Source organism: Filobasidium floriforme (genome assembly GCF_021052385.1).
Source record: "Filobasidium floriforme strain CBS 6241 chromosome Unknown HD553scaffold_26, whole genome shotgun sequence".
NCBI lineage: Eukaryota > Fungi > Basidiomycota > Tremellomycetes > Filobasidiales > Filobasidiaceae > Filobasidium > Filobasidium floriforme.
The window spans coordinates 252,417-278,139 of NW_025763647.1; the positions used below are offsets into that span (position 1 = coordinate 252,417).

The window sequence follows — 25,723 nt, forward strand, 5'->3', positions numbered from 1 at the left end:
TACTCTCAACGCTGATTCCACTTGTCTGATCTGAATCTTTCCAGCCCGGCTCTTGAAATATCAACAACAGCTTCAACAACCAGTCTCCCGATCGTTCGTCTCTTCCACCTCGTCGATTCCCGCCCGCATCCCTCGGTCGACATGGTCGAGAAAGCGACCGACGGTGGTCTCGTCCATCTACGCTCGTCGACAGCAAGAGAAGCGGGCTAGCGAGATCATCGAGATGGCAGCTAGACGATGGGCTTCCACATCGTCTTCTTCTCCTTCACCCCAATCGACGGACAACTCGTCCTCAGTTACGGCAGATTCGGTCAAGGCGTCATTAGCGTCCTCGAAGGATGTCTCCACCTCGACCTCGTCGTCTTCTCCACCTTCGACCGAGACCAAGGCCATCGACACCCGACCGATGCACAAACGAGCCTGGGCTACCATCAAAAAAGAAGCCGCCCACTATTGGGCAGGAACCAAGCTCCTCGGCTCCGAGATCAAGATTTCCAGCAAGATCACCTCCAAGCTGCTCAAAGGTGGAAGCTTGACCCGTCGAGAGCGACGACAACTCCGACGAACGACCAACGATCTGTTGAGGTTGATCCCGTTCTCGGTCTTCTTGATCGTACCGTTCATGGAACTGCTGTTGCCCGTCGCTTTGAAGTTGTTCCCCAACATGTTGCCTAGCACGTTCGAGGGCAAGCTTGCTGCCGTGAGCATACATCCGCCTGCTTTCGATCTAGCGACTCCGATAGCTGACCCGCGCATATTGTGTGTATGTTGATGCAGGACGAGAAACAACGTAAAGTCCTCAGAGTCAGGATCGAGATGGCCAAGTTCTTGCAAGAGACCATCAGCGAGAGCGGGTTGCGAGCCGAAAAGGTCGTCAACAGTGACGAGTTTAAAGAGTTTTTCCGCAAGGTTCGTACTCTGTGTCTTTCCTGTTCTTCTGTCAAATTGGCTCGAGAGAGGCTAATGAGATATCGTGCACTTCTCCTACACCCCCTGGCCGCAGGTCCGATCGACCGGAGAGAAGGCCTCTTCGGAAGATGTCATCCGCGTGGCCAAGCTCTTCCAGGACGACATCACCCTGGACAACTTGTCCCGTCCTCAGCTCGTCAGCATGTGCAGATACATGAACATCAACGCCTTTGGAACGGACAACTTCTTGAAACATCAGATTCGGGCTAGATTGGAGAAGATCCGGGTAGACGACATGGTCAGTCGCCACGGTACCTTGTGTCTTGGATACAGTCAAAGAGCCTCCGAGCTGATGGAGAGACGCTCTCACTGTGTGGTAGATGATTCACGCCGAGGGTATCGACTCGCTCTCGACCAAGGAACTGCAACAAGCCTGTCAATCCCGTGGAATTAGGACGATCGGGATCTCACCCTCGAGGCTGCGAGAAGAATTGGGACAGTGGATCGAATTCCATTATACGAGCAGGATCTCTGGGGTCTTGCTCATCTTGAGCAGAGCGTTCCATTATGATCAGCAGGAAGAGGGTGTCTATAGGAGTTTGGAGGCGACTTTGAGCAGTCTGCCCGACAACCTGGTGCGTCCCTTGCCGCACCGTCGTGATCGTCAACGATGAACACTGACTCCGATTCTTGGGCACTACAGTTGAACGAAGCCGAACTCGACGTCTCGGGAGAAAAGGCGTCGTACAAGGAAAAGCTCGAAGTCTTGCAGCAACAGCAAGAGCTCATCGAGGACGAGGCCGAGCAGGAGCAGGAAGAGACCGAGGCGAGGGAACAGGCCAAGAGGGAGAAGAAGGAAAAGGAAGAGAGGGAGAGGTTGAGCAGGTTGGAAGAGGAGGCCAGGTTGGCCAAGGACATGTTGCCTGGGGATGAGGTGAGTCACGAAGTGCAGCGTTCAGCGGCGGGGTGAAGACTTGCGACTGACGTGGACGCCGCTTGGTTGTTTACAGTTGACGGAACCTGCTGCCGCTGCCGCTGCCGAAAAGGACGGCAGGATGACCAAGGAACAGCTCGGCGAGTTGGCCGAGGCCTTGTCCATCTTGTCGGCCAAGTCCTCGATCGTCAAGGAGAGGGACGAGCTCAAGCAGTTGATGTCGGATAACATCGCTTCGGAGGAGGTGAGCGCACGAAGAACGGTCCAGAGGTTTGTGGAAGCCGTCGCTAACGATTGGGTCCTCAATTTCAACTTCGCTAGGAATCCAAGCTCAAGCCGGTCGACAAGGAGACCCCCGAGGTCTCGCTCAACAAGCGTATCCGAAAGATGATCAAGACGATCGACAACCAGCTCGAGACGTACGATGAAAAGGTTGGATCGTCATTGAACACGATCCAGTGTAACCCTCAAGGACAGATCTCGTTGGACGACTTGAAGAGCGCCATGCAGGTCATCAAGCACAAGCCGGATGACGAGACGATCGAGGCCGTCTGTCAAAAGTTGGACGTGGATCAGGACGGTTTCGTTGTGAGCAGCGGCGTAGTGTTAGCGGTATAGGAACTCAGCTGATCTATCTCGGTTGATATTGCCTTTACCTGCCACAACAGGTTCTCGACCACGTCGTCGAACTGACACAGGATATGGGCCTCGGAATCATCGTCGACGATCAGGCCAAAAAGATCCTCGACAAGGGTGCCGAGATCAAGGATACCAAGCCCAAGAAGGAGGACATCATCTCCGACTAGGCGCGGTCGTCCCGGACATTTACGTACATACAATCATATCCACCATACACACAGCTCATAGAATCTGCGTCACCAAACGAAGCAAAAATACCTTGTCATGACGTTCCCTGGATGAGAGTAGAAAAGGGAAGCGCATGTCTTGTAGACCTGTATCCATGCACCACAACACAGAATGCGACAACTTGATGATCGCCGCAGTCGCTTTACATGCGCGTCGCCTGCGGTCCGGGGGTAACTGGGCGTGTCGAACGTCGATCAACCTGATTGATCATGGCTATGCTCGCCTTTTGCCCTTTTCGTACCTGCTTGCACACCTGCCTAACAACCCCCGACCAAGTACATCTATTCTGGACCATGGGCAACTGTTTTTCCGATCCGTCTGCACCAAAGCAAGCCAAGAAGGGTAGCGGCGGTAACAAGGGGCACGTCCTCGGGTCCGCCCCTACACAAACCGCAACAACGCCGGCAGTCGCCGTTCCAGCTGGTACAGCCTCGGCACCCCTCTCACCGCCGATACAATCGCCAGGGAGGATACTAGGAGATGGATTCGAGGATGCGAACCGTGGGAACGATGCGCGGACGATGGCAGCGGCTGCAGCCGAGGAGAGGATGAAGAGCGTGAGTCATGGGTCCTCTTTTGGCCAGCCTATAGTGCCGCGATAGCTGATGCCGTTGCACCGGACTTCAGGCTAACAAGCGAGGAGTACAGAATGGCGGAGGAAAGTTGACTGCCAAGCTCGAAGCGGAGAGGCGGAAACCGTTATACTCGAATGATAGCCAGGATCAGCCGATGGTCAGTACTCGGCCTGCGTGTGACAGTGCCAAGCCCAAGCTCATCTGTGCTTTGGGCTCGCAGGATATGAGAAATTACAACTAGTCATGATTACGACTTCAAGGATTGGCAATACCAGGGACGTAAACAAGGCAATACCCAGGGAAATCTCGTTGTACTTTATTATACCATGCTCTAACCGTTGTACGATCGTGATCTATCCGTCTCGGTGAAGCTTACCAGTCCCCACCTTCGTCATTCATCATGTCCAGATCGCTTCTGACAACGGCTGTCCTCGCTCGTTCAGCCTCGACCTCTTCCTCGGACAGCTCGATCTTGGTCTTCTTGTCCCATTCGGGAATCCCGATCGACACCGTCTTGCATTCGAGGTTGCGAGAGGCAATGTTGATGAGGGTAACAAGTCCGGTCTCGGCGAAGCGGGGTAGCAGGACGATTCGTGTAGGTGCGTCCGATTCTGTCGAGGGGTAGTTTCGGGAATGAGCACCGTGGTAGATCCCCGCAATCAGTCGACGACTGCGCGACTCACCACCAACCAATGCCGTTCGGAACTCTGGCTGATTGCCCCAGAAATACACGTTCGGTCGTCGCTCAATGATGAAAGGATCCTTATCCGAGAAGGGGAAGCACCCTAAGTGGGACCTCGATGGATTCAGCTATGATGCCCCTTATAACGTGAACGAACCCCTGTACTCACACAACGTATCTGGTGCGGTCGGAGCGATGTGTCTCCATTCAAGCGTTCTTCGGGCCATCGACAGGCGATCATCCGAAGGCAGGTACTTGTAGATGTCGTCCAATGCTTGTCCTCCAGCTCCCAAGAAACTGTATGCTCCGGGTTGTAGTATCGTAAGCGGTTATCATCAACTGTATTATACGCGATCCGACGCACCTCTTGCCGCCCAACTCCAACCAACATGGATTCGTCTCCATCGTCAACGCCTTGCCACCTCCCATAGCAGCATTCCTCAACATTGACCGCGGGAATGGTTGTTGTGGTAACGTCGAGCCGACTGGATCTTCAGGGCCAGGAACAATGTGTACCGGTAGGCCGGCAGTGAGAAGGTCTGTAAGCAGGGCGTCCAGGGTGCTGGTAGGGTGTGCTGTGTAGGTAGAAGAGTCGTATCCGTATCGTTTCTACGATGTGATCGTGAGGGCGAGGAGGATCAGATTCTGTGGACTGCCAGGTCCAAGCCCAAACTTACGGGCTTCCTGTCATCCTCGTTTCGAACCGGTTGTGATAGACTGTTTCCTGCCAGAATTATCCGGCCCACTTTTGCTCCATCTATCTGATCCTGCCGATTCGATGAACGGTACCTCAGCCGGCAGAGCGAGTCGCTGACAGCGTGCTGCACAGACTCACATCGACGCCCCCAAGCTCTCCTGTTAGCCATTCCGACAACAGCTGCCCCTTGAGATCCTCTGGTACTTCGCTCGATCCCGCCGATAAGCCCGAAATCAACGCCACCCACTGGGGCTCTCCGTCTTTCGTTTCCATATCGACGTTCTGCGTCACACTGTCCGCGTCCATATCCACATCCTCGTCTGGAACGACCTGTTTAGCCTTGCCCTTGCCCTTGTTGACGTTTTGCTTGGTGTCCGTTTGCAACGGCTTGACGGGTTTCAGCGAGCTAGGGGAGGCTAAAGGAGGTAGGCCACCAAAGCAAAGGTCGATGACCTCGAAATCTCCTGAAGCGTTCTCCATGCCGAGACAAGCCGTTACGACGCCTGAGCCGGACCCCGATGAACAACGTTAGTGGTGGGTGGAGAGGGATGCGTTCAATGCGGTACGTACCTGTAACCAATCCTCCGCCTGGTCGCTCGACCTCTTTTCTCAGGCGTTTTCCTACCAGAGTCACCCTGCCAGACTCATCCTCGAGATGCACTACGTCTTCAGGTGAAAAGATCTTTCTGCGGGGTGGAGGTGCAGCAATCCAGTGCTGACGGTGCGAGAGTCACGAAATCAGCTCAAGATCGCTTGAAGCGGTACCATCGTCTGCAGCTTACATCTCTGCCCATATCTTCCAGAATATTCGGCTTGAGAGGCATTTCCATGTAGATCGTTCCAATGATGTAGCATAGCTTTGTTCGTTCGACGTTGAGGATCCGCTTCAGGAGCTTCGGTTTCCCTGCCAAGGTATGAGACTGCTTAGCGAGACCTAGTTAACCCGGCACGAAGCGTCTCACCTGGCGTCTCCGCCCATCTCTCGTTAGCTACCTTTGCGACGAGGGGTCGCAGCTTGAGCAGTCTTGTAAAGTAGATGTTGGCATACTGTGTCTTGTAGTTCCGGGTAGCGATGTCGTTCAGGACGAACGGGTCGTTGAGCGATGCGAGCGGTTTGTAGGGTATGTGGGTGCGGGTCGTCACGCTATTTGGCTCGATATCGTCGAGCAGATGGTCTTCTACAGACATGGTGGGCACAATAAAACGCTAGTGACAGTTTCAGGAAGATCGGGTCGATGCAACGATGACGAGTGATTTCAGGATTTCTTGATTTCTGGGAGGTCAAGAGGTCGAACAAAGCCCAAGGGGCACGGTCGCGCGTCGCGTCATTTGAGCGCGTCGCGCACGAGGGTGGGTTGAAATTGCTATATATTCGTACGCAAAATGGAGCAAACATCGAGTCTTTACTCGTCTATCGGCTAAGATATGCGCCTTTCATTGACAGATTGTTCTTGATCGCGCGAGAGCGGGGTTCGACTCCCCGGTAGAGAAGATTCTTTTTTGCCAAACTGGAGTGTTTTTTTCCGACGACTTTCGTACTTCCTCTTGACACGAGACTCGCAGCCAAGCAGGAAAGGCTGGGCATACCTCTAGCTGATCTACACATGGTATGTCATATCATTTGATCGTATGACCGAAACGAAGTCAAGGAGATGGGAGCGACGCCGGGAGGAAGAATGCGTTTCATGCAGGCACGGCAAGATGCACTTGTGGCACCTGTTCGTCTCAACGTGTAATCCGCTGTACAATAATCATCGGTTTCCCGATGTTCATGCCGGCACATTCTGAAGTCGCATAGGGTCAATCACATCTAAGACAAGCTTTTGTCAATTTGAGATGTCAGGATTTGGTAAGACATACCGCACCCTCTGCCGGACCTCTTAAGCTAGCGATCATGTCGCGCAAAGGCCAAGGAAGTTCTCAACTCAGTATCGGCTGCTAAATCCAAAGCTGTTGTGATTACGGTACAGCAAGTAGTGCTGGATGCGGCGATTGAATGCTTTTCATGAAATGTCTCTGCATGACAATATGACATCGATTAGTACAGCCCGTGAATAACACTACCTTCCACCCACGGGCATCCAAACACATCACCCCAATGCCCAGGCGGTCACAGTCGACTGGGTGAAAATGGTCAACTCCTACAATTTGTGCTGTATGAAACGTAGGAAAGACAAGCTCTTCACTGGGTTCACCAGCCGGCGGCCGACTGGCAAACTGATTCACAATCGCAGTGACACCGTTGACAGGCCTGAATCTGATCGCACACGTCATTGTATATCAAGATCCTTGGGGGCGCTTGATTGGCTGGACTCTTCCGGTCATTCTTGGAGTTGATGTCCATGTCCTTGGAGTCGATCTCCAAGCAGTCGTCCTCTGAGTGGGCCTTGTACATGAGGAGGGTTGTTAGTCCCCCGTGACGTACCAGAATCTTCAAGGATGTCATCATCGAGATGGACAATAGGACCGGGCGCTTCGTGTGACGCAAGCGCAGCGCTTCGATCGTTCATATGGGCGTGGAACTGCTATTGCTATTCGACACCTCCCCTTTTCTCCGTAGACAGTCAACAACAAAATGGAAAGCTTGTTCCGCCGATCTTGCCGGCCACAAGAGTGTTCGCGTGACATGGGATCGTTGCCGTAGCTATCTGCCATAGTCGCATTCATTACTGGGTTCCTTGCTTCGAAACGTTGGTCGCTAGCCAAATTCATACAGTCATTGGATTATAGTTTTCGTCCTCGTAATCAAATAATCCCGGTAGGGAAGTTTTTTTTTTGCTGACTATACACGATTTTCGTCAAGATCAAAACCTATCTTTTCAGAACCATTCTTGCTGATCTGTGCGACCTGATGATGGCGAATACTGCTGCTGCTCTGCATGTATAGGTAGGTACCACCTTGTACTACAGGCTCGACGGCGGACTGGATCACAACTTATGCCTGACCGACGCGTTTCACATCGATCGAGAGGGGCCTCCGCGGTCGCACGCCACGGTCATCGCTTGGTAACGGCATTGCTGCCAACTCACCGTATCTGTGCTGCGGGTACCCATGTCAACGTGGACAATAAGCTGTTGTCGACTGATATCGCAGCATATCTTGAACGGTTGCGCCGTTTGCTAGCCGTCACATCGCGCTCGTTGATCCCTAATCGCAACAGTAAGGGAGGTCAACACGGCAATCGGAGGCGGGTATCAACCTACTGTAAGTTGCACCCAATCTACCCGTCAGCTTAGTCGTCTTCGTGAATGTATTTCGTAGCACAGAGCATATTCCGTTCATCTTGCCTGTCATAAAGGTGTTCGTACGACAATCTGGGACCAGCGCGCAACAACACTCGATCGTGCTTGTAGCTGTCAACGTCGGCCCTTGTATTCGACCCACTAATCACGGGCCACTCACTCCACACTACAAGTGCTTCTAAAATGATCGCAATAGCATGTTGACGTTCAAGGGAGCCGAATGTGCGGTTTATATCGCCAACTCACAACCACACTTGTGTAGCTCGGTCGGACGTTCGGCTCAGACGATGTCAAGGGCTGTTTATCGTGGATACCAGTTTCTGAATTTCGAACATTGCACTACAATATTTCATATGTTATTGCTTGTTCTTCCTATATAATCGGAATCAGGTCAGGTCAGTGCGTACTGTATAGTCGAGAGTCGGCGGGCAAGGGCTGCAAAGGCCAGGACACCTCAAGCATCATTCCATCCCGGTGGCGGCCTATCGAAAAACGAAACGTCCTCCCGATCCGTCGAAAGTGCGAGATGTCACTCCAAAGTTCCTCTTCACCATGACATAGTTGATAGAGGCCCTACCGGGCATCTATAACATGAACTAAGGCGCCAACGAAACAGATGTTTGGGTTGGATGTTGACCGTAATCTCATTCGACCCTCAACACATAGTTCCTGACTGTTCTCCGCTGCGACAGCGGAGTCTCGACCGTGTTCATTCCTCATTGACATGTCCGATCTCAATATAAAAGACGTTCCATCTAGCAACCCCCCAATCCCATCCTTGTAACCCCGCCACCTAGAGCTCATCCCTCACCGTCCCCTTCCTCTGACCCCACCCGTCCTCCTGATCCTTCCCTTCCTCCCGCTTCCCATCCGCCCGCTTAAAGAACCCTAACCTCTCCACGTTGACCGCCTTGTCGTGCGCAGCGTGCGGCGCCGCGTCCTCGTCGTCACCATCGGATCGTCGACCTTGGTTCTGGGATCGTTCGATGGCTTCTTGGCTGAGCGATCGGGGAGAGGGTCGGGTGATGGGGTCCCAAGTATGCGAGGGTCCCGCTCGGGGGACGTTGGGGATCGACGGGTAACTGCACGAGTAACGATGGTTGCTTTAGCGGGAGTTCTCATTATAGACTCGGTAGAAGGAAGCCTGCTCACTGAATCCCCTCTTCCGGACACGACTCGACGTGCGTGACCTGCACATCCTTCGCAGCCACAAATCGACTGTCTTGGAACTTTCCCTTGACATGTACGGGCCAGAAGATGGTCGATATCGTCTCGTTCACGCACGAGACCTGCAGACCGCCGGTCCCGATCGAAGTCAGCAAGGGAGGAAGGTATGCGGCCTAGATTGAGAGTATACTCACGTAAGGCTCGAATCCAGTCTTTCCAGTAAGGGCGTTGGTGATCTCCGCCCTGGAATAAGTTATGCCTTCCGAAGGAGTGATCTGCGAGTTGGGCATTAGAAATCGGTCATCCGAAATCTGGAAGCCACGTTTGATGACGTACATCAGAGTCTGCCAATAAGCGCCAAGGTTCCAGCGATTGGTGTAGGTGGTGGATCGAGTCGAAGAATAGAGGGACCTGGAACGAGTTCGATAGCGTCAGCGAACAATTCCGCATTCAAGGATACTGGCTCTTGTGACGAAGCGAGTAAACTCACTTCTTCACCTACGACATAATCGTCGAAACAACGAGGTTCGAGAGTAGAGATGGACCTTCCACCCGTGCGCCACTGCAGCAAAACCATTCAGCTCTCAACCGCCAAACAGGACAAGTCCCTGGAAAGTGTCTAGACTCACCGCCCTCTCCCAAATCTCCTCGAGCCCCTCCCCCACCTCGCTCTCTGCCCATTCCGCTTCCCAAGTCTCGTACTCGGCTCCAAAAGTCGGCGAGGTGGTACAGAACGATCCGATCTCTTCGTGAGAATAAGCTCGGGGCGCGGTAGGTTTCTGCGGGGTGATCGAGTTGGATGAACAGCTAGGAGCGATAAAAAGACATGGATTTAGATTCAGGTCGGGATCGAGATGATGACGTAGCATCCCCATTCTGCGTTCCATACGACCCGACTCACTCCAAGACGTCCAACCCGTCGATCCCCCATCTGCCCTCATCCCCCTTGTCAGGTTCGAACCGTTGCTTGAAGAGGAACGTACCCCCAGGTGAAGGTACGCAACATGCGTCCTGTCCGTTGGCGTCGGTGGAGCAGGAGACGATGTCCGATGATGTGGGTGGACACGATGTCGCCGCGTTTACGCTCAGGGCTACGAGCAGCGAGGAAAGAATGGCCGGAGGGAGTTTGAGCATGGTGGCTTTGTATAAGACCTGCTTGTTCTCAAAGCTGTGCTGGCCTTGTGAGAGAATAGTACATCGAGGATGGTTGTACTACTAGTAGCTAGTCGTATGTGACCAGATTCGGAGCCACATCTCCTCTCCCATTTGAACGCGGGGTCTCCACAAAAACTGAGCCAACGAGCGAAATTTCCGGGAACCTCGAACTAGCAAGAAGTATAACCTCGAAAGACATATTTGTACACTTCCACTTCAATCTACGATACCGACAGCATCTCCTCAACTGACGACCAACGCTGACCATGTCCGCCCCGCAAGAGGTCATCCTCTCCACCTCTTCCCTCTCGCCCTACCCGTTCCAGCCGAGCGCATCGAGCAAACCCACCACCTCGACCTCGACAAACACGCAGACCAACTCGCCCTCCTCGATCACCCTGCACGACCTTCAATCTAGCACCCAGATCCACTCGTTCAAACCGTCAAATTGTCTCTCGAACAATGTCGGCGTTGTGCCGAGTCGCCAGGGTCAGGGTGGAGGCGTGTTCGTCAGTCAGGAGAACAAGGCGTTGTTGTGTTTCTGGGCATGGCAGAAGGTGAGTTCGTGCACAAAGTCGCTCGAGAGTGATGTCTTGCAACGTCACCGATGCGAGTCTCCCTGTTTTTGCTGTATATAGGACCAAATTCAATCACGAATTCACTTGCCGGAGAAGCTCTCGTGCTTTACCGTCTCGCCAAACGGCCTGTGGGCAGCAGGAGGTAGTTCGACGGGTCATCTTTATCTTTGGGAGGTCAGTCCGCCACATCTTCCTTTAAACGTGCTAGCTCTCAATCCCCGAAACTCATAACTTCTTGTCCTTGTTGCCTGGACAGATCGCATCCGGCCTCCTCCTCTCCTCCTTCGATGCCCACTACCGATCCATCCTCACCCTAACCTTCTCCCCAACCTCCCAACTCCTCATCTCGTCCTCCGAAGACTCGTCGACGTTCGTCTGGAGCGTGACCCGGCTAGTGGACAACGACCCCAGGTTGATGAACGCCCTGCCTGAACCGTGGGGAGCGCTCGAGGGGCATAGTCTGGCCGTGGTTTGCGTCGGTGTAGGGAAGGGTGGTGGACCGGCCGGTGTGGAGGGGAGAGTATGGACGGGTAGTATGGATGGGACCGTCAAGGTGCGTCGAGAGCTCATCAACACGAGCGCTCAAGATCTTGTTTACTGATCGTCGACGCTGTTTCCTTATCCCACAGATCTGGGCCCACAATCCCCCGACGCTGTTAACGACCTTCAAACTACCTCCATCGCAATTCCCCACAGCGCTCACTATCGATCCGCTCGAACGTTCTTTCCACATCGGCACCCAGACAGGCGACATCCACCACGTCAGGCTGTACCGTCGGAGAAGAGAGATCGGAAGGAGAGAAGAGGACGAGGCGGTCTATGGTAATCAGGCCGTTGCGGATGCAAGCGTCGCCGTGGGTGGGGGTGGGGTGGGTGGCGAAGAGATCTTGGTGGTCGATGGTGAAGCGAGGGAGAAGGGCAAGGGGTCAATATCATTAGGGTGAATTTCTGTGCAACACCTAGTTTGTTTGAAGTCCATTACTGACAGGATGCTGCTCGTTGCGACCTTAGCGTACCCATCACGACCCTCGCCCTCTCGTCAACACAAGCGCAACTCGTATCAGGTACAGCGAGTGGACAGATCCATGTCCACGCCCTTCCATCGCATCAACACCTTCGAACCATCAACACTCATGCCGGATCCGCCATCACCCACCTCAGCATCATCTCCCGCCCACCCGACCTCGTCGGTCATCTATCATTAGGAAACTACGCCGAGATGGGGACCAAGGAGGAAGGATGGCCCGTCATTGAGGTGAAACCTTTCGAACGGATGAGGGTGGGCAAAAAGGAACGAGACGAGCAAGAGGTCGGGATCTTGTTGGGCCAAAAGAGCCAATTCGACGTGCTCGACGAGTTTGATATCGACGACGACGACGCTTCGGAGGAATACGCTTGGACACGGCCGACCGGGTCAAACGGGGCGCAAGGGACGGGTAACGGGGAGGAACAACAAGGCAAGATCGATGATCTACAAGCCGAGGTGGTCAAACTTCAGGCGCAGTTGAAACGGGCCAAGGAGATCAACGACGAGATGTGGAAGGGCGTCGTCAAGCGGTCATTTGACGTCGAGTCGGCGGGACCGAAGGGGGGCGACGTCGAGATGGAGTAGTTGGCCATTACATGTGTACACGTGTTTTATAGCAGTATCGACCGATGGTCCGTCGTATCCCATGGGCTCTCGTGGCCAGCTGGCACGAGCATGTCGTCCAGCAACATAAACAATAGTCGCCTGTGGCCTAGCATTTTGGTGCGTCTGTCAAAAAAAGGTAGCCTGCTCTGCAGTCTTGGCTACTTTCAGAAAGACCTTGTCCCACAACTTCGGGACACATCTGTAGTCTGACATTCTGTTCAGGATCCTGTACGTCTTGTTTCGACTGAGTAAACCTCCCTGAGCTGATCCTGTGAGGGTCCCGCTCCACCGTTCTCGCTGCGTTTCACAGCAAAGATTTTTGAGTCACCTGGCGAGCGTAGGTTCCGACTCGATTCCTGTGATAGCTGGAGGGATGACCCCCTTGCCTAACAAGAACGTACATATATTCCCACAATATGGGGCCGGCCTATCCTACAAGAGAGGTCATCATACTGAAGGATCAGATGACGAAGGCAGAGGAGAATTATGCTGCCCATAATATGAAGTCATCAATGCGCACGGGGATAAGCTTGCCCAACGCGACAAAAAAATCACCCAACACGACAAGAAGTTCAAGGATCAGGCTACCGCTGTCGACAAAAAGGTCAAGGACCAGGCTATCACTGTCGACGAGAAGTTCAAGGACCAAGCTATTGCTGTCGAATTGCTCAAGCAACATCTTTCTGAACATGAGCGCTCAACAAATTGGTGGTCACTTGTCTCAAATCAATCAATCTTGACAAAACATATCCTACTACAATTTGCAACCAATTCAACTAAAGCACATGCTTCCTTTGCTCTTCGTCGGCTTTACGCACCTTGTTGCCATCCTCTTCAATTGCTCAGATTTTTGTCTCCCCCTGACTCTCTCATCTTTCTTGGCTCTTTCTCTCTCCCTACCCGCTCTCCTGCTTCCGGTTCTCTTGACGCTTGCGTTCCTCTCGTCCTTGACGCTCCCAGCCCGATTTCAATCGCCGGCTACCGTACCATCCGGCAGGTTTCCGACAATCATCCTGTGATCGCATCTTGATGCGGACTTAAATGAGGGTGAGAACTCCGTGAATATTGACTCCATACACCAGTTCAACTCCAACTGATTCCCGTGCAGACAGCATATATCGATTGATCAGCCGCCCGATCCTAGCGCCCAACCTCGACACTCACCAATGTAAGAAACCAAAATCAATACAGCAAGTTGCTGTTGGAGTGAGTGAAATTCTTTGCTGAGCATTGGTGTCGCAAGCTGGCGTCCCGCCTGCGCTCAGCCAGAGCCTGCAACTTGCCGAGATCCAATCGATTTCTTGATGGGCGCGATCAGACACCTATTTGTCTTGCGTCTTCCCAAGGCAGATCTGCAAGAGCGAGCGGGTAAACTTTCGGTATGGTTGAAGTCGATCTCAACTCTGCATGCCGCCAACAGTACCAAATTTACCGGCTGGTGGCAGAAGCATGGGGTCACCTCGGATGAATGGGTCGACTACTACGACCTAGCAGAGGACGGCAACGACGAGGACGACTTTGTCGTGGGGGATCAGGAAGAGTTTGAAGACAATGATGACGATGACAAGGAGGAGGATCAATATGCAGAAGTGGAGGAAGAGGAGGAAGAGAAGGAAGAGGAAGAGGCGGACGAAGACAAGGACGAGGATGACGGCAGCGATCGGGCGGCAGAGCGCCACGTAATCTTCATATAATTCTTGTACTCGATCTCTTCTCGACTATCATCATATTTGAAGAAGAATGCTGCATTAAGGGGTGCCTAATTGTACAGAACCCTCAGTCGGTAGTTATAAGGAGGCATTTGAGCGGAGCAGACGACTTGTAAGTGAATGAATCCTGCATTACAAGTACAGCAATACCTATCCTGTTCACGCGCGGAGTGAGTACCTAGTCATATCGCAAAGAACTACCTTGTCATGTATAGCGTGTCGATAAACATCTCTGCGAGCAAAGGCACGACCGGCTTGCCAACACTGGTCTGACCCAGACCGTAAAGCGCGACGAGGTCGCCATCCTTGTCTGGCGGGTTGCTCTTGACCTCGTCGATCACCTCGCGCAGGTCCTGCAGCAGCTTGTCGATGGCGCTCACAGATAGCAACTGAAACGACAAACTTAGATCAGCTTGATTCATCCAGCGCGACGCACGCCAAGTCCCAACTCACAGTTACAGCCAGATGTAAAGCTGAAGGGTTGGCCAACGCGTTCAAATGCCAGCCGCGCTTGCTCATCAGGTCACCAACAACATAAATGTTCAGCGTGTTTGAGCTGAATGCGATGACCGAAACGAGAGGGTCGCCCAAAATATAGAGATCGTCCTGGAAGTCTTGCTGAATCGCCTTCTTGAGCTTGCGAGCTGCACCGACAATCTGCTCGCACGTTCGAGCATAACCACTGTAGACACACAGTGAGACTCAAAACTACAACAGAAGCAACGTTTTTTGGGATGCTTACTCCTCTCCCATGTGCATCATCACGGCATAAGCTCCAGCGATGATTGAACCGGGCCTGTAAGGACGAGTCGCCACTTTCAGTCGGGATCTACCTCAAAATGCCGAAAATTCGTCTTACCTGGATCCTGCCATCGACGGCGAAGCATAAACACCTATGTCGCAGCGACTCAAAGTCAGCGAATGCATGCTTCCAAAGAAAGCGCTCGGACACTCACCTCCAGACCAGTCAGGTTGGATGTAATACTGATACTTTCGGAGTTCGCGGTCTCGATACATGATCACCGACGATCCTAATGCATTGAAGGATTAGCCGATCGAGATGTATGCAGCTGAGAGATCGACCACTCACCCTTCGGACAGAAACCTGCATGGATAGCAATATGAAGTTCGGGTCAGCATGAATCACTGTCCGGTGACGACGTTGATCAGGTACCACGCACCATACTTGTGTATGTCACAGCTGATCGCAGTAACACCGTCAACGGAGAAATCAAAGTTGGGCAAATTTCTATCCTGCCTCTTCAAGAATGGCATCAAGAAGCTTCCGAGACAACAATCGACGTGGAGCCCGATCTTGTACTTCTTGGCCAGCTGACCGAGGTCAAAGATGGGGTCGACCGCGCCATCGGGGAAGTTGGGAGCGGAACCGACGAGCATGATAGTGTTGGGGTTTCTGGAACGAAGAGCTGTCGATCAGTCTGACGTGCAGGGCGATGACTATTTTGGCCTGCTCACATGGCTCGACGCATCCTGGCGACATCCGCTTTCCTAGACTTTTCGTTTACTGGGATGACGTGTATCTTGATCTTGAAGTAGTCGGCTGCCTTCCAGAAAGCAGCGTGTGCCGAAGCGGGAACCACTCTGTATGGAGGAAATGAGCTTATGTTTTGGATTAGGTTCAAAGATTCAACTCACATCTCTGGGTTAGTGATCCCCTTCGTCTTTCGCGCCCAATCGCGATGGGTCTTGACCGACATCAAGATAGATTCGGTACCGCCAGAAGTCGCTACGCGAATTGGAACGATGTCAGTCAGATTCCCCGAGCTTGGCGAGACTTCCTCTAACTCACTGGTACCCGCTCCGTTAGGGTTTCCGAAGCTAGACAGTCGTGCGACAGTCGAGCGGAAGGTTCAGCACCACTTCCTGGCTGGTTTACACAACACCACTCACAGAGTCAAACACATCTTCACGATCTCCGCCTCCATTTTGCGGACACCTGTATTGAGAGCGTAGAGTTCAGCAGATTAGCGGCTGTATGCAGTCCGGGAAGAAAAGGTCACATACCGGGAAAGACGTCTGGATGTAATGGGTTGGAAACGACGAAGCTCGATGTGGCATCCATGATGACCTTGTTGAGATCGGCCCCTCCCTATTCTCGGCACGTATCGATCAGCCGTTGAACTCCAAGATCGCTACGGTGAGACCGATCTACTGCTTACATGGTAGACAGCACCACTGACACGGCCTTCCTTGACGTCTCCCTTCTCCATCGAAAGTAGCCTATGCATCTCCTCCTTGAGCCATTCGGGCGTCTTGCCTTCCTTTGGCAGAGCGTTATGATATTCCGATCCTGCGGGTAACACGTGTGGTACGAGCTTGTCCTCTACTCCTCGCCTCGCTTGACCCAATTCGGTGGAGATCTTGAGTTTGGAGGAAGGTAGCCGGAGCAAGAGCCCGACGACGAGCTAAGATGGCGTAACGAGCCTCATTGTCAGCGAACTTGAGCCCAGGAGAGTAAAAAGCGCCTGAGCTAACCTGTCTACCATAGTCATACACCTCGTGCAGAGAACCTCCGACTCCTCTTGCTCGCATGTGTCTATACATGGCCAAGACGACATGCCTGTAGAGTATGTAGATCAAGACCGAATGGGCGAGCTTGCTCGTGAGCGTCCGTACTCGCGACTTTCGTGACGGTGTAGCAAGATAAGACATGATGTGCTTCGAAATGATATCTATCTCCTCAGTTTCAAATCGAGGGCGATCTCCTTTGCAGAGTGATAGTAGTAGTATATCAAAGTTACAAGTAAAAGTAGCTCGCAGTGGTACGACGTCGATCCTGTCACATGTGTCTCGGCCGCGGAGGCGACGGAAGCAAATCATACTCCGAATGCTTCCGGAGGTAGTTACGGGCCCGATCGCCGTATCGCTCACCCCGATCACCCCCAAACGTCGCACCTGTGCTTCGGCGCCATCTGAAGGGTACGAGAAATGCTAGAAATAAGTTTGGGCACAGCTAGGAATGAAGAATCCCTCTTGACTTGCCTTCGAGCCAGCCTTGCAGTGGAATGCCTCAGCGAAGCGAGGGAAGCCGCTGACTTGCCCATTGCTGCGCCAGAAATTCGGGCTGTGAGGGTCAGTTCTAAGGCGAACCAATGCCGACTCGGGCTTGATGAGCTGTGCCCACACCCTGGCAGATGCCAGGAAGAATAGCTGGTCACTAAATGCACAAAGCGGGCCCGGTCAGCGGATGGCCTCGGAGCCTGGAGCAAGTTGAGACGCACTCGGTAAAGTTGAGTCCAGGCAGACGTCCATGAGAATGGTGCTCAGCCTTGGCCGCTTCTTTCCATGCATTGTAGGCGAAGACGATCCCCGAGTCTCCGAGGTCTTCACCTGTGACAACACAGCGTCGACGGTATGATTAGCTGGTACTCCTTCACGTCACCATCTCCCGCACGTACCGTTCGTGAGGTTGCCGTTGATGTAGACGGGCTTGCCATCGGGACCAGTGATCGAGTATTTCGAATACTGGCGGGCGACACACTCGGCCTTCTCCTTGAAGCGTGAGACTGTCTCGTTGCTCCACCAGTCCCGAAGACGACCCCTCTCATCGTATTGCGCTCCAGTGTTGTCGAACGCGTGTGAGAGCTCGTGAGCTGCGACAGAGCCAAATGCACCGTATTGCAAGTGCAAAGGCCAAGTGGATGAGAAGAAAGGGCTTCTCAAGATGCCAGCTGGGAAGACGATCTCTCCATCAGGAGGACTGTAATAGGCATTGACGACTGCGGAGTTGTAGTGGAATTCAGTGACGGTCGTCAACGCTCAGAGGGAGCTTCGAGTGTTACTTACGCTGAGGTTGCATCTATCGCAGATAGGTTACCGCGAGCATCAATATCAACACAACGGTATAAAGACGCGAAAACAACTGACCTCCCATTCTCCTCTGTCCCGGGCCCGTCCCAACTTCATCCAGTCCCGAGTCTCGGATAACAATCTATATGAGATGGTATGAGCTAGATTCGATGGGTAACCTGGTTGATCTGTTGAGCCGAAGAGCTCACCTCTGCCTCAAACCGTTGGCGAAAAAGTCGTCGTCGATCTGTAGCCTGGAGTAGTACAAATGGAGCGCTTGCGCATCAGTCGTATTGGGTGTGGTAGGGTATCCGATCTTGACGTAAAGCGAGTCGGCCTGCATCGAAGAAAGTTGAGCCGCAGTCCTTAATTCGCAAGAGCAGACTCAAATTACCTTCTTGGCAGCAGCCTTGGCGCTCTCCGCATCCATCCAAGGCACATGAGGCAAACGAGCCTTGAAAGCATCAATGATGTCTATGAGAGCACGAGAAATCAACCACCTGCATAATTCGAGTTCACGCCAGCCCCGATACATACTGTAGATGACAGATTCCGCTTTGGCTTTACTGTCCCCAGCAAAAGTGCGGTCGACGAATTCCTTGCCTCCGAGTAGACCCAGACCGTCAAGTTCGTCGGCATAGGCTTGACAGAACTGCTGCCTGTCCTCTGGGACTCCCTTCTTTAGCCCTTGGAGCGCGACCTGGAGCCTTCTGGTAGCCTTTCGGATGGGTGTAGCAGGTCCGAGGAATTTCGAATAGCTCAATCCCATTCGGGTGACGAAGTAGGCGGAAAGCACGTGATCGGGAGTGTCGGCCAAGATCTTATGGACCGACTTGATGTAAGGCGGGGATGTGACGATGATCTTGGTCGGGAAGTTCCTAGGGGCAAAGGTCGACACGTAGGTAGAGAGTGACATGAAATCCAATTGCTGGGAAAGGTTGCGGAAATCGTAAGGGTTATAGGCAACCTGTTTCGGCGTAGCCAGAGTTAGCCATCGATGGAGGGATAATAGTCCCCCTTCTTCTATACGACTCCTTACCTGAGGATTGAACAAGTCCTCGCTGACGTATCACCGAGAGATGTCATCAGATTGCCCTCGACCAGCGAACGACCAACAAATGCAGGCTCACGGATCGGCTCCCGCTCGGATCAATGACCGCTCAAACTTGACCACACGCTTAGCCAAAGCTTTCACCAGTTTCTTTTGGCTCTTGACGTCGTGCTCGGGTTCCTTCGGAGCGGGTCTGGGCCAAGGGAATCCCCACAAGTCGGACTCGGCCTTTTTACCTGCTTTGGGATGAGCCAAAGCGAGGAGAACGTCCGTGACGACCGAAGTGTAGAGATCGACGATGGGTTTTTCTTCGTAATATGCCTTGGAAGGGAGACCTCCTCCGGCCTGGTAGACAGAGAGCTCCTGGATCTGAGGGTCCTCGCCGCCCGCATCACCTTTTTGATCCGAATGCCAATATCAATACTATTTCACGGCCGCAATGACGATGAATGCTCACCTTCGATGTTGAAGTTGATCAACGCCCCCACGCCTGTAAGAACAATCGAAGATTAGTACAGTATCAGAGATCATACGATCACCCTGGACCCACCTCGAGAGTGGCTGTAAGCCAAGGCCTGGGTCAGAGCGTCTTTCCTCTTGGTAGACGTAGATGCGACCTCCTGTCCGAGTACGTTTTGCAAGCTCCTCTGCTCCAGAGTTTTGGCCGAAGCGACAGTCTTGGAAATGGTCTTCCCGAGCAAGCCGCCAGATGCTTCCACTTTCAGGTGTTCAGGAACTTGGTACGACTCGGTATAGGTTCCTTCCCAATCCTCGGAAGTTTCGTCGGCAGCGAGGTCGGAAACCAAGAAAGGTCCCAGGATATCGGTGATGTCGTTGATAAGAGGCATGATTGGCTCGATACCCTTCTTGTTTATGGCACGCTATGATGTGTGGCACATTTATTCAGCAAAATTGCAGTGGTCTTCCCTTCTTTCAACAGGCCCACGTACCTCGTCCATACAAGTCCGGTAACCAGTCCTCAGCTTGAGCAAGTTTGCCTTCTCAGCAGCTTCAGCGGGAGTGTCATCTTTGCTGGGCTTCTCGTCCTGTCCCTCGAGAACTTCGAGAATGACCTTTCTGTTCTCGTCCTGCAAGACGTTGAACGATCCATAGCTGCCTCGGTCAGAGGGGATGGAGTGGCTCTTCAACCATCCTCCGTCTGAAGCGAGGCGGATATGAAACAGATCAGCGAGATCTCTTCGACGTCCTATTCAATGAACTCACTGGCGAACGAATAGAAGTCTTCGCACGGATCAACCGTATCGTCGATGTTCTGCAGGATTTCGCTCGCGAGCAAGATGCACTCTCGGCTCAGGCAAGTCTCATTTTGATGTCCCGGCTTTCCGGTAGGAGTCGGCCCTCCGATAGTTTTGGTAGCAGTTACAGTAGTAGTGGCATGAGATCCGGGAACGGTGTGGGTATGGGTCGCCGCCGGCTGATGACGAGCTTTCTTCAGCTGATTAGCGGTGCCCGCGAACAGTCCAATGAATGTAGCGGCGAGCAGGAGGAAAAGAAGAGCAGCAACCGCGAGGATCTTCTCTATGGTGGTCAGAGTCCTTGCTCTTCCGGCATAAGTGGTTTCGTCTGCGGGTTGTGCATCAGTAGTGGGGTCGAGGAGAGGCGCCGTCTCTGTGAGACGAATGAGAATGACGTGCGTGATAAGTCATCTCATTCGCAGGTCGCTGACGCCAGTTCGACATGCTTACCCTCGTCAGTCGACGCTCTGGCGGTCGACATGATGGTAAGCTTCAAGATGTATCGAGCAGACTCGAGTGCTTTCCAGGTGTTGAGATCTGAGCTCTATGTCAAACGATCGATCAAAGGATCAAGATGACATCGAGAGATCATGCGCATGCGTCGCGGACATGGCCGATCGACGACCTCTGCTCGCTGGTGGTGTTTCAGATGCGCGTCGCCTTGGTTGAGAGACCCGTCAGGTCATACAAGTTTCTGTATCCAAAAGCGGGCGAGAGCGATTGAGATGGAGAAAGCGAAGGTGGATTGCAATAGAAAAGCTGCTGAGCTGGAAGAGCAAGCCAAGGCTGTTTGGGAACAAGCAAAGCTTGCTCAGGAACAAGCCAAATCTTCCCGGGGCCAGGCTCAGCAGCACCAAGTCTACGTCAACGGCCTTTTCAGAAGACGCTATATCACGGCACTATTGCATGGCGAACACAAACAGAATCGACATAAGGCCTACAACAGCTTCGTAACCGATAGCGCCCTCATGTGGATGGTCCGTTCAGTGTGGAAGTGAGGTCAAGCGCACGCATAACTATAGATCTGGCTATTCTATCTCAGTCTCTGTACCAATAGATACAACTCATTCGTAAGATATGCAGAATACACACAGCCCGATACACGTAATCCCATCCATCATTCAATCCCACTGCTCGTGATCGGCGTGAGATTGATGTCGGTAAGAAGGTTCTTCGTCTTCCTCATCGTAATCGTCCGCCTTGTCATTACCATTATCTTCACCTTTCTCTTCGTCTGAGTAAGCAAAGCATTCGTAAGCACTCTGCTATCCGGGTCATCAATTCATCAGATTCACCATCATGCTCTTGATCGTTTTCTCCCTTTTCGTCCGTCTTCTCATCTACCCCATGAAGAGGCGTACCATCCCGCGAATCACGCTCGTCATCGGGGTTGGACTCGAAAAGCCTTTCCAGAGCCCCGTAGTTGACGTTTCGACTGTACTGTCTACGTTCGATGAGACCCTTGGCCGACTCGGCGGCGCTTTCGGCAGGCCCGACGGGACCTCGACGCATGCGCGGCTGAAGGTAGCAGATCTTGTCAGCTTTTGTGCGAGGCCTAACAGATGTTTGGGAGGAGAATCACCTTCTTGTGTTCAGCCTCAGCTTCGTCACGTAGTTCATCCAGCTTGTTCTTTCGTAGTTTCGCTATCGAGTCATTTCAATCAGCTTGTGGCCGAAATCGATGTATGTATTCGACCCTAGCTCACCTTGCAATTTGATGAGATAGTCCATGTTAGTATCGATCCAGGTATGCATCTTGATCTTGGCTTCAATCGGATCGCAGATATAATCGTCGAGCTCGTCCTCGTCCAAACCCTTCAGAGGGTCATCGTCAGGTCGACGGGCGATATCCTCCTGGATGTGGTTCAGCTCTTCCTCCTTGGTATGCTCGATCTTCATCAACGCTTCAGCGACATCATCGTCCGCCAACGCATCAGTCAATTCATCCCCGACGATTTGGTCCGCGATCGGATTGTTGAGTAAATCGTCTTCGTCTCCTTCAACATCGTCTCTTTCTTCCTGCTCGACCGATCTAGCCGACTCCATCGCGTTCGCTAGGGTGGTCGGCCCTGGACCTGCTCGCGAGTTTCTCTGTCCTGCCGGAGACTCTCCCCGAGGTGTTCCGCCCCGAGAACTTGGCGTAGCGCTGTTCTCCCTGTCCCGTTTGACTCGCTTGACCTCTTTGCCTTTGTTGAGCTTTCTCTTCCTTTTACGCGAGCCAGACTCGTCATCGTCATCCTCGTCACTATCCTCGCCTGCGCTCGATCCACGCTCCGAACTCGCTCTCCGAGCTGCCCTAGCTGACGCTTCCGCCTGCAGCGCTTCGACCCGCCTGTGCTTGTTGAAGATAGGAGGTGCGGCCGACGAAGGGAACGCCATGGTACCTTCTTTGTCCAGTACCCACCTATGACGGATCTCGGTGACCGACATCTGACCGGCGGGCGTCTGTTGAAACTCTTCCAATCGTTTCTTCAAGGTCGAATCGGCGATCTTGACGACCTGTACGATTTCTGCGACCGATCGCCTGTAGTTGTTCATCCTCGCTGCCAAGATTAACGCAGCTCCGCAGATACCTGAAGGGCGTCGACCTTCGACCATCCAATCCCTCTTGAATCCACTGACGAGGCTCGTAGCGTCATTCTTGACCTTTTCGGTGTCCTCGCCAAATTCCAACATCGAAGCAAATCGGTGGATATAGATCGATGGGTCAAGGGGAAGCGGGTCTTTGATGGGGACCGCTTTGAGGAGTTTGAGATAGACGCCACCGAGTTCGAAGACGTTGACCTGAAAGATCCAGGAAGACAGGGTCAGCGGTGTCCCGTTAGACATCCTTACGAGCGATCTAGCTTACATTGCTCAGTGCCGATGAGAAATCGATCAGCTGGTAAGGATACTTCTTCGTCCGACAAGCCACGTAAAGACAAGCAGCGACGACCAGGTCTCCTCGTCTACCCCGAGTGAACCTTGCTTGATAGGCCAGAAACCATATACGACCGGCTTCTTCTCCAACACCCGGACCCAACGCCATCTTCGAAGCAAGATCTACACACTTTCTTCTCCCTGTGACGACCCGCGGTCTTAGCTTAGCTACCACCATTATACAGAGACAAAAGATTGGCTGCATACCAATGAGAACTTACCGGCAGCTTCGGTGAACTCCTGAGATGTCCCACCGTATCGACCCTGTTTGCCGAACGATACGCCCACTAATGCGAGGAGATCGTGACTGCTTAGACACTGTCATCATGCTGAAAATACAGAGGCGACTTACTAGCTCCTGCCGATAACCTCGTTCCATCCGCAACTACTGCTCCAGAGGAAGTCTCTTGAAAACCGACCTCTTCCGTCAACACCATCTCATTCAGCACCGTACCACAGCTCAAACAACTGAGCGACGAAGAGGATGATATTCAGCTAGGACCATGAAGCGACAAAGCACTCTTGTCGATCTACTTACTAGCTCTTTCCCTGTACGGCATCCTCCTTGATCTTATCGCCCATGCAGTTCGGACAGAGAGTGGCCTAAACACGGTCCCCATGTCGGTTAGTCGACCGTACTCGCGAAATTGCTGCCCGTGTTCGGTACTCACGAACATGGCGAACGGATTCGCTGTTGTTCCAGAGGAACGATTATCGGTATGGTTCCTATAGGCTCGACTTTCTTTCGATTCAATCTTCAGCGAAGGGTACTACCAATGAGCCTAGAGCATCTATCTACCCGTATAGTATATAGTTGAATAGTTGACAAACAAAACATGCAGAACCTTCAAGGCTGGCCGCATCCCTCGGCTACTTTTTGACCTGATCCTTCTCGCGCGCGGCACAGCAGGTCTCTGGCCGCTAGCGGGGAGGGAGGCTTTGGACGTGCAGGAGAACCGATGACCATCAAGCAAGCAAAGGCAGCATTACTCGATGAGATCCGCGAAAGCGATTACTTGATCAGGAGCGAGGAGCTTCATACATGGCTGCCTGAAATTTCCACTTTTGTTCAGACTCATTGACATACGATTTGGGCTACAATTGTAGATCCCAAGATGTAGGTAGCGAGTGAGAATACCAGCCAGCCAACTGCACTAGCTTCAGAACCATCGCGTTTTCCAAGATTCGTCGGCGCATGTTGTCGCAGTGTAGAAGGATGACCTCTTCAATCCTCGACAGGGAAGAGCCAGCGACTTGACGGCAGGCATTGCACAATGATCCTCTGTCCAACAGCCGTCAGGTTTGCCTGTGAAGACTGGGCAAGGCATCATGCTTACAGTAAGCAGCTTACCACTTCAAACAGTTGTCGCAAGGTACCCCTCTCTCATCCTGTCGATTACATCCTATATATAAGAATAACCCATCAATCACCAAAATGCGACTCTTTGGATGCGACTAACGCACCTTTGGCTTTGCTGATGGTGCCTGAGCTATAATGTTACGGCGGAAGTCGCTAATGGGCGATAGGTCCTAAGTCGTAAGGCGTAGGGTGCTTATAGGTAGATCGCAGGTAGTCGGGAGAATGTCGCAAGTTCGCTTATATGAAGCGGATTCGGATAAGGGGTACGAATCCAGAGATGTATGGATAAGGAAGTGATCACTCGGTGTGAGGTACAGGATTCGTTCTAAGGTGAAACGATGAAGCGTAGATACTTAGCGACGTCCTTGAGTTGTAACCTCTCCGCAACACGTCTTGAAGATGTTGTAACAAGTCAGATAGGCGTGTATTGAATGTGATATCGGAACTTGACCTCTAACTATTACAGAGCGTCCTCTATCGAATTCGGTCAAGTTCCTCTAGCTATTTATACGGAGACGAGTACGGAGACGAGGCTGGCGAACACTGAAAAGACCCAAGAGAAAAGAATGGCGAGAGATGGCGAAACTGGAAGAACGAGATGGCGAACAGACGAATCCTGTCGAGAGCAGCCGGATTCGGTAGAGGAGGCGAGTTTGAGTTCTCATTTGTCCCTAGGTACGTCGAGTAAGGTTGTCGAGGTCCTGAGTAGAGTGTCGTGTACCTCGAGGTCCCCGTACCTGTTTGTGATATGTGTCGGGAAGGTTTGTTGTTTCGGTGAATGGTGAAGGCGAATGGTAGGGGCGACCGAATCTGCTCCGAGGGAATCGGATTCGCCTCGTCGAGCCGGACTTAGGTGTATGCTGATGTCCGTAGATCGAGCCTGTGTGTCGGTAGTCGACTCACGTGATGATCCCGTAACAGTATATCCCCCTCCGGAATGGCGCGCCCCGAGCCATCGTGTTTCAAGTATTGATCGCATCAATTTGTTTGATGATTGTCTACGACGCGTTTGTTTTGATTTGATGGCGACCGAATTTTCCATTTCGCTAAGGCCCATCGACTCGCGTCGAGTGGGGGGTATAAGCCGGATCCGTTTCGATTGAAGCGAATTGTGCACTTCCTTTCTCGAAGATACTCAACGATGCCGTCTCCTGACGTATCTCCTAAGATTGAAGAAC

The 25,723-nt window shown here is 52.6% G+C and overlaps 8 protein-coding genes across 8 annotated transcripts; 3 read left to right on the plus strand and 5 right to left on the minus strand.

The window, feature by feature from the left end:
* Positions 1 to 223: 223 nt before the first annotated feature.
* Positions 224 to 2,649, plus strand: HD553DRAFT_329965 (LETM1-domain-containing protein; the record flags this gene model as incomplete). Its single annotated transcript, XM_046181950.1, has 8 exons — positions 224 to 700; positions 778 to 909; positions 1,004 to 1,207; positions 1,290 to 1,544; positions 1,613 to 1,843; positions 1,920 to 2,087; positions 2,165 to 2,431; positions 2,512 to 2,649. The coding sequence occupies 8 exons, from the start codon at positions 224 to 226 to the stop codon at positions 2,647 to 2,649; spliced, it is 1,872 nt and encodes a 623-aa protein (XP_046033171.1).
* On the plus strand, positions 2,571 to 3,722 carry HD553DRAFT_138146 (uncharacterized protein). The gene is made up of 3 exons (XM_046176653.1): positions 2,571 to 3,267; positions 3,338 to 3,442; positions 3,506 to 3,722. The coding sequence occupies exons 1-3, from the start codon at positions 2,920 to 2,922 to the stop codon at positions 3,524 to 3,526; spliced, it is 474 nt and encodes a 157-aa protein (XP_046033172.1). The 5' UTR covers positions 2,571 to 2,919; the 3' UTR covers positions 3,527 to 3,722.
* Positions 3,485 to 5,975, minus strand: HD553DRAFT_138116 (DNA polymerase Delta, small subunit). Its single transcript, XM_046176652.1, has 9 exons — positions 5,627 to 5,975; positions 5,447 to 5,568; positions 5,235 to 5,379; positions 4,803 to 5,167; positions 4,645 to 4,734; positions 4,332 to 4,576; positions 4,137 to 4,264; positions 3,969 to 4,070; positions 3,485 to 3,896 (listed from the first exon to the last, which is right to left on the minus strand). Exons 1-9 carry the CDS (start codon positions 5,850 to 5,852, stop codon positions 3,658 to 3,660), a joined length of 1,662 nt encoding a protein of 553 aa, XP_046033173.1. The 5' UTR covers positions 5,853 to 5,975; the 3' UTR covers positions 3,485 to 3,657.
* A 2,388-nt stretch (positions 5,976 to 8,363) lies between these two features.
* HD553DRAFT_138211 (ribonuclease T2-like protein) lies at positions 8,364 to 10,262 on the minus strand. Its single transcript, XM_046176654.1, has 7 exons — positions 9,976 to 10,262; positions 9,704 to 9,881; positions 9,565 to 9,636; positions 9,411 to 9,485; positions 9,269 to 9,349; positions 9,060 to 9,196; positions 8,364 to 8,989 (listed from the first exon to the last, which is right to left on the minus strand). The coding sequence occupies exons 1-7, from the start codon at positions 10,206 to 10,208 to the stop codon at positions 8,701 to 8,703; spliced, it is 1,065 nt and encodes a 354-aa protein (XP_046033174.1). The 5' UTR covers positions 10,209 to 10,262; the 3' UTR covers positions 8,364 to 8,700.
* A 197-nt stretch (positions 10,263 to 10,459) lies between these two features.
* On the plus strand, positions 10,460 to 12,551 carry HD553DRAFT_319051 (WD40-repeat-containing domain protein). Its single transcript, XM_046180958.1, has 5 exons — positions 10,460 to 10,786; positions 10,868 to 10,981; positions 11,064 to 11,360; positions 11,437 to 11,747; positions 11,819 to 12,551. The coding sequence occupies exons 1-5, from the start codon at positions 10,496 to 10,498 to the stop codon at positions 12,417 to 12,419; spliced, it is 1,614 nt and encodes a 537-aa protein (XP_046033175.1). The 5' UTR covers positions 10,460 to 10,495; the 3' UTR covers positions 12,420 to 12,551.
* Positions 12,552 to 14,135: 1,584 nt separating this feature from the next.
* On the minus strand, positions 14,136 to 16,878 carry HD553DRAFT_319057 (putative sphinganine-1-phosphate aldolase). Its single transcript, XM_046180959.1, has 14 exons — positions 16,646 to 16,878; positions 16,330 to 16,575; positions 16,175 to 16,259; positions 16,061 to 16,106; positions 15,960 to 15,988; positions 15,806 to 15,896; positions 15,626 to 15,751; positions 15,331 to 15,563; positions 15,240 to 15,254; positions 15,106 to 15,180; positions 15,009 to 15,042; positions 14,892 to 14,945; positions 14,603 to 14,831; positions 14,136 to 14,538 (listed from the first exon to the last, which is right to left on the minus strand). Exons 1-14 carry the CDS (start codon positions 16,820 to 16,822, stop codon positions 14,347 to 14,349), a joined length of 1,632 nt encoding a protein of 543 aa, XP_046033176.1. The 5' UTR covers positions 16,823 to 16,878; the 3' UTR covers positions 14,136 to 14,346.
* On the minus strand, positions 16,879 to 20,796 carry HD553DRAFT_319059 (putative Endothelin-converting enzyme 1). Its single transcript, XM_046180960.1, has 16 exons — positions 20,717 to 20,796; positions 20,235 to 20,639; positions 19,961 to 20,169; positions 19,561 to 19,891; positions 19,468 to 19,500; positions 19,090 to 19,405; positions 18,999 to 19,020; positions 18,497 to 18,926; positions 18,354 to 18,433; positions 18,169 to 18,296; positions 18,038 to 18,101; positions 17,957 to 17,969; positions 17,569 to 17,889; positions 17,392 to 17,500; positions 17,153 to 17,327; positions 16,879 to 17,082 (listed from the first exon to the last, which is right to left on the minus strand). The coding sequence occupies exons 1-16, from the start codon at positions 20,745 to 20,747 to the stop codon at positions 17,047 to 17,049; spliced, it is 2,703 nt and encodes a 900-aa protein (XP_046033177.1). The 5' UTR covers positions 20,748 to 20,796; the 3' UTR covers positions 16,879 to 17,046.
* Positions 20,797 to 21,269: 473 nt separating this feature from the next.
* HD553DRAFT_319061 (uncharacterized protein) lies at positions 21,270 to 23,973 on the minus strand. The gene is made up of 8 exons (XM_046180961.1): positions 23,857 to 23,973; positions 23,724 to 23,788; positions 23,538 to 23,653; positions 23,407 to 23,472; positions 23,118 to 23,326; positions 21,973 to 23,050; positions 21,849 to 21,910; positions 21,270 to 21,784 (listed from the first exon to the last, which is right to left on the minus strand). The coding sequence occupies exons 1-8, from the start codon at positions 23,860 to 23,862 to the stop codon at positions 21,485 to 21,487; spliced, it is 1,902 nt and encodes a 633-aa protein (XP_046033178.1). The 5' UTR covers positions 23,863 to 23,973; the 3' UTR covers positions 21,270 to 21,484.
* Between the last annotated feature and the right edge of the window lie 1,750 nt (positions 23,974 to 25,723).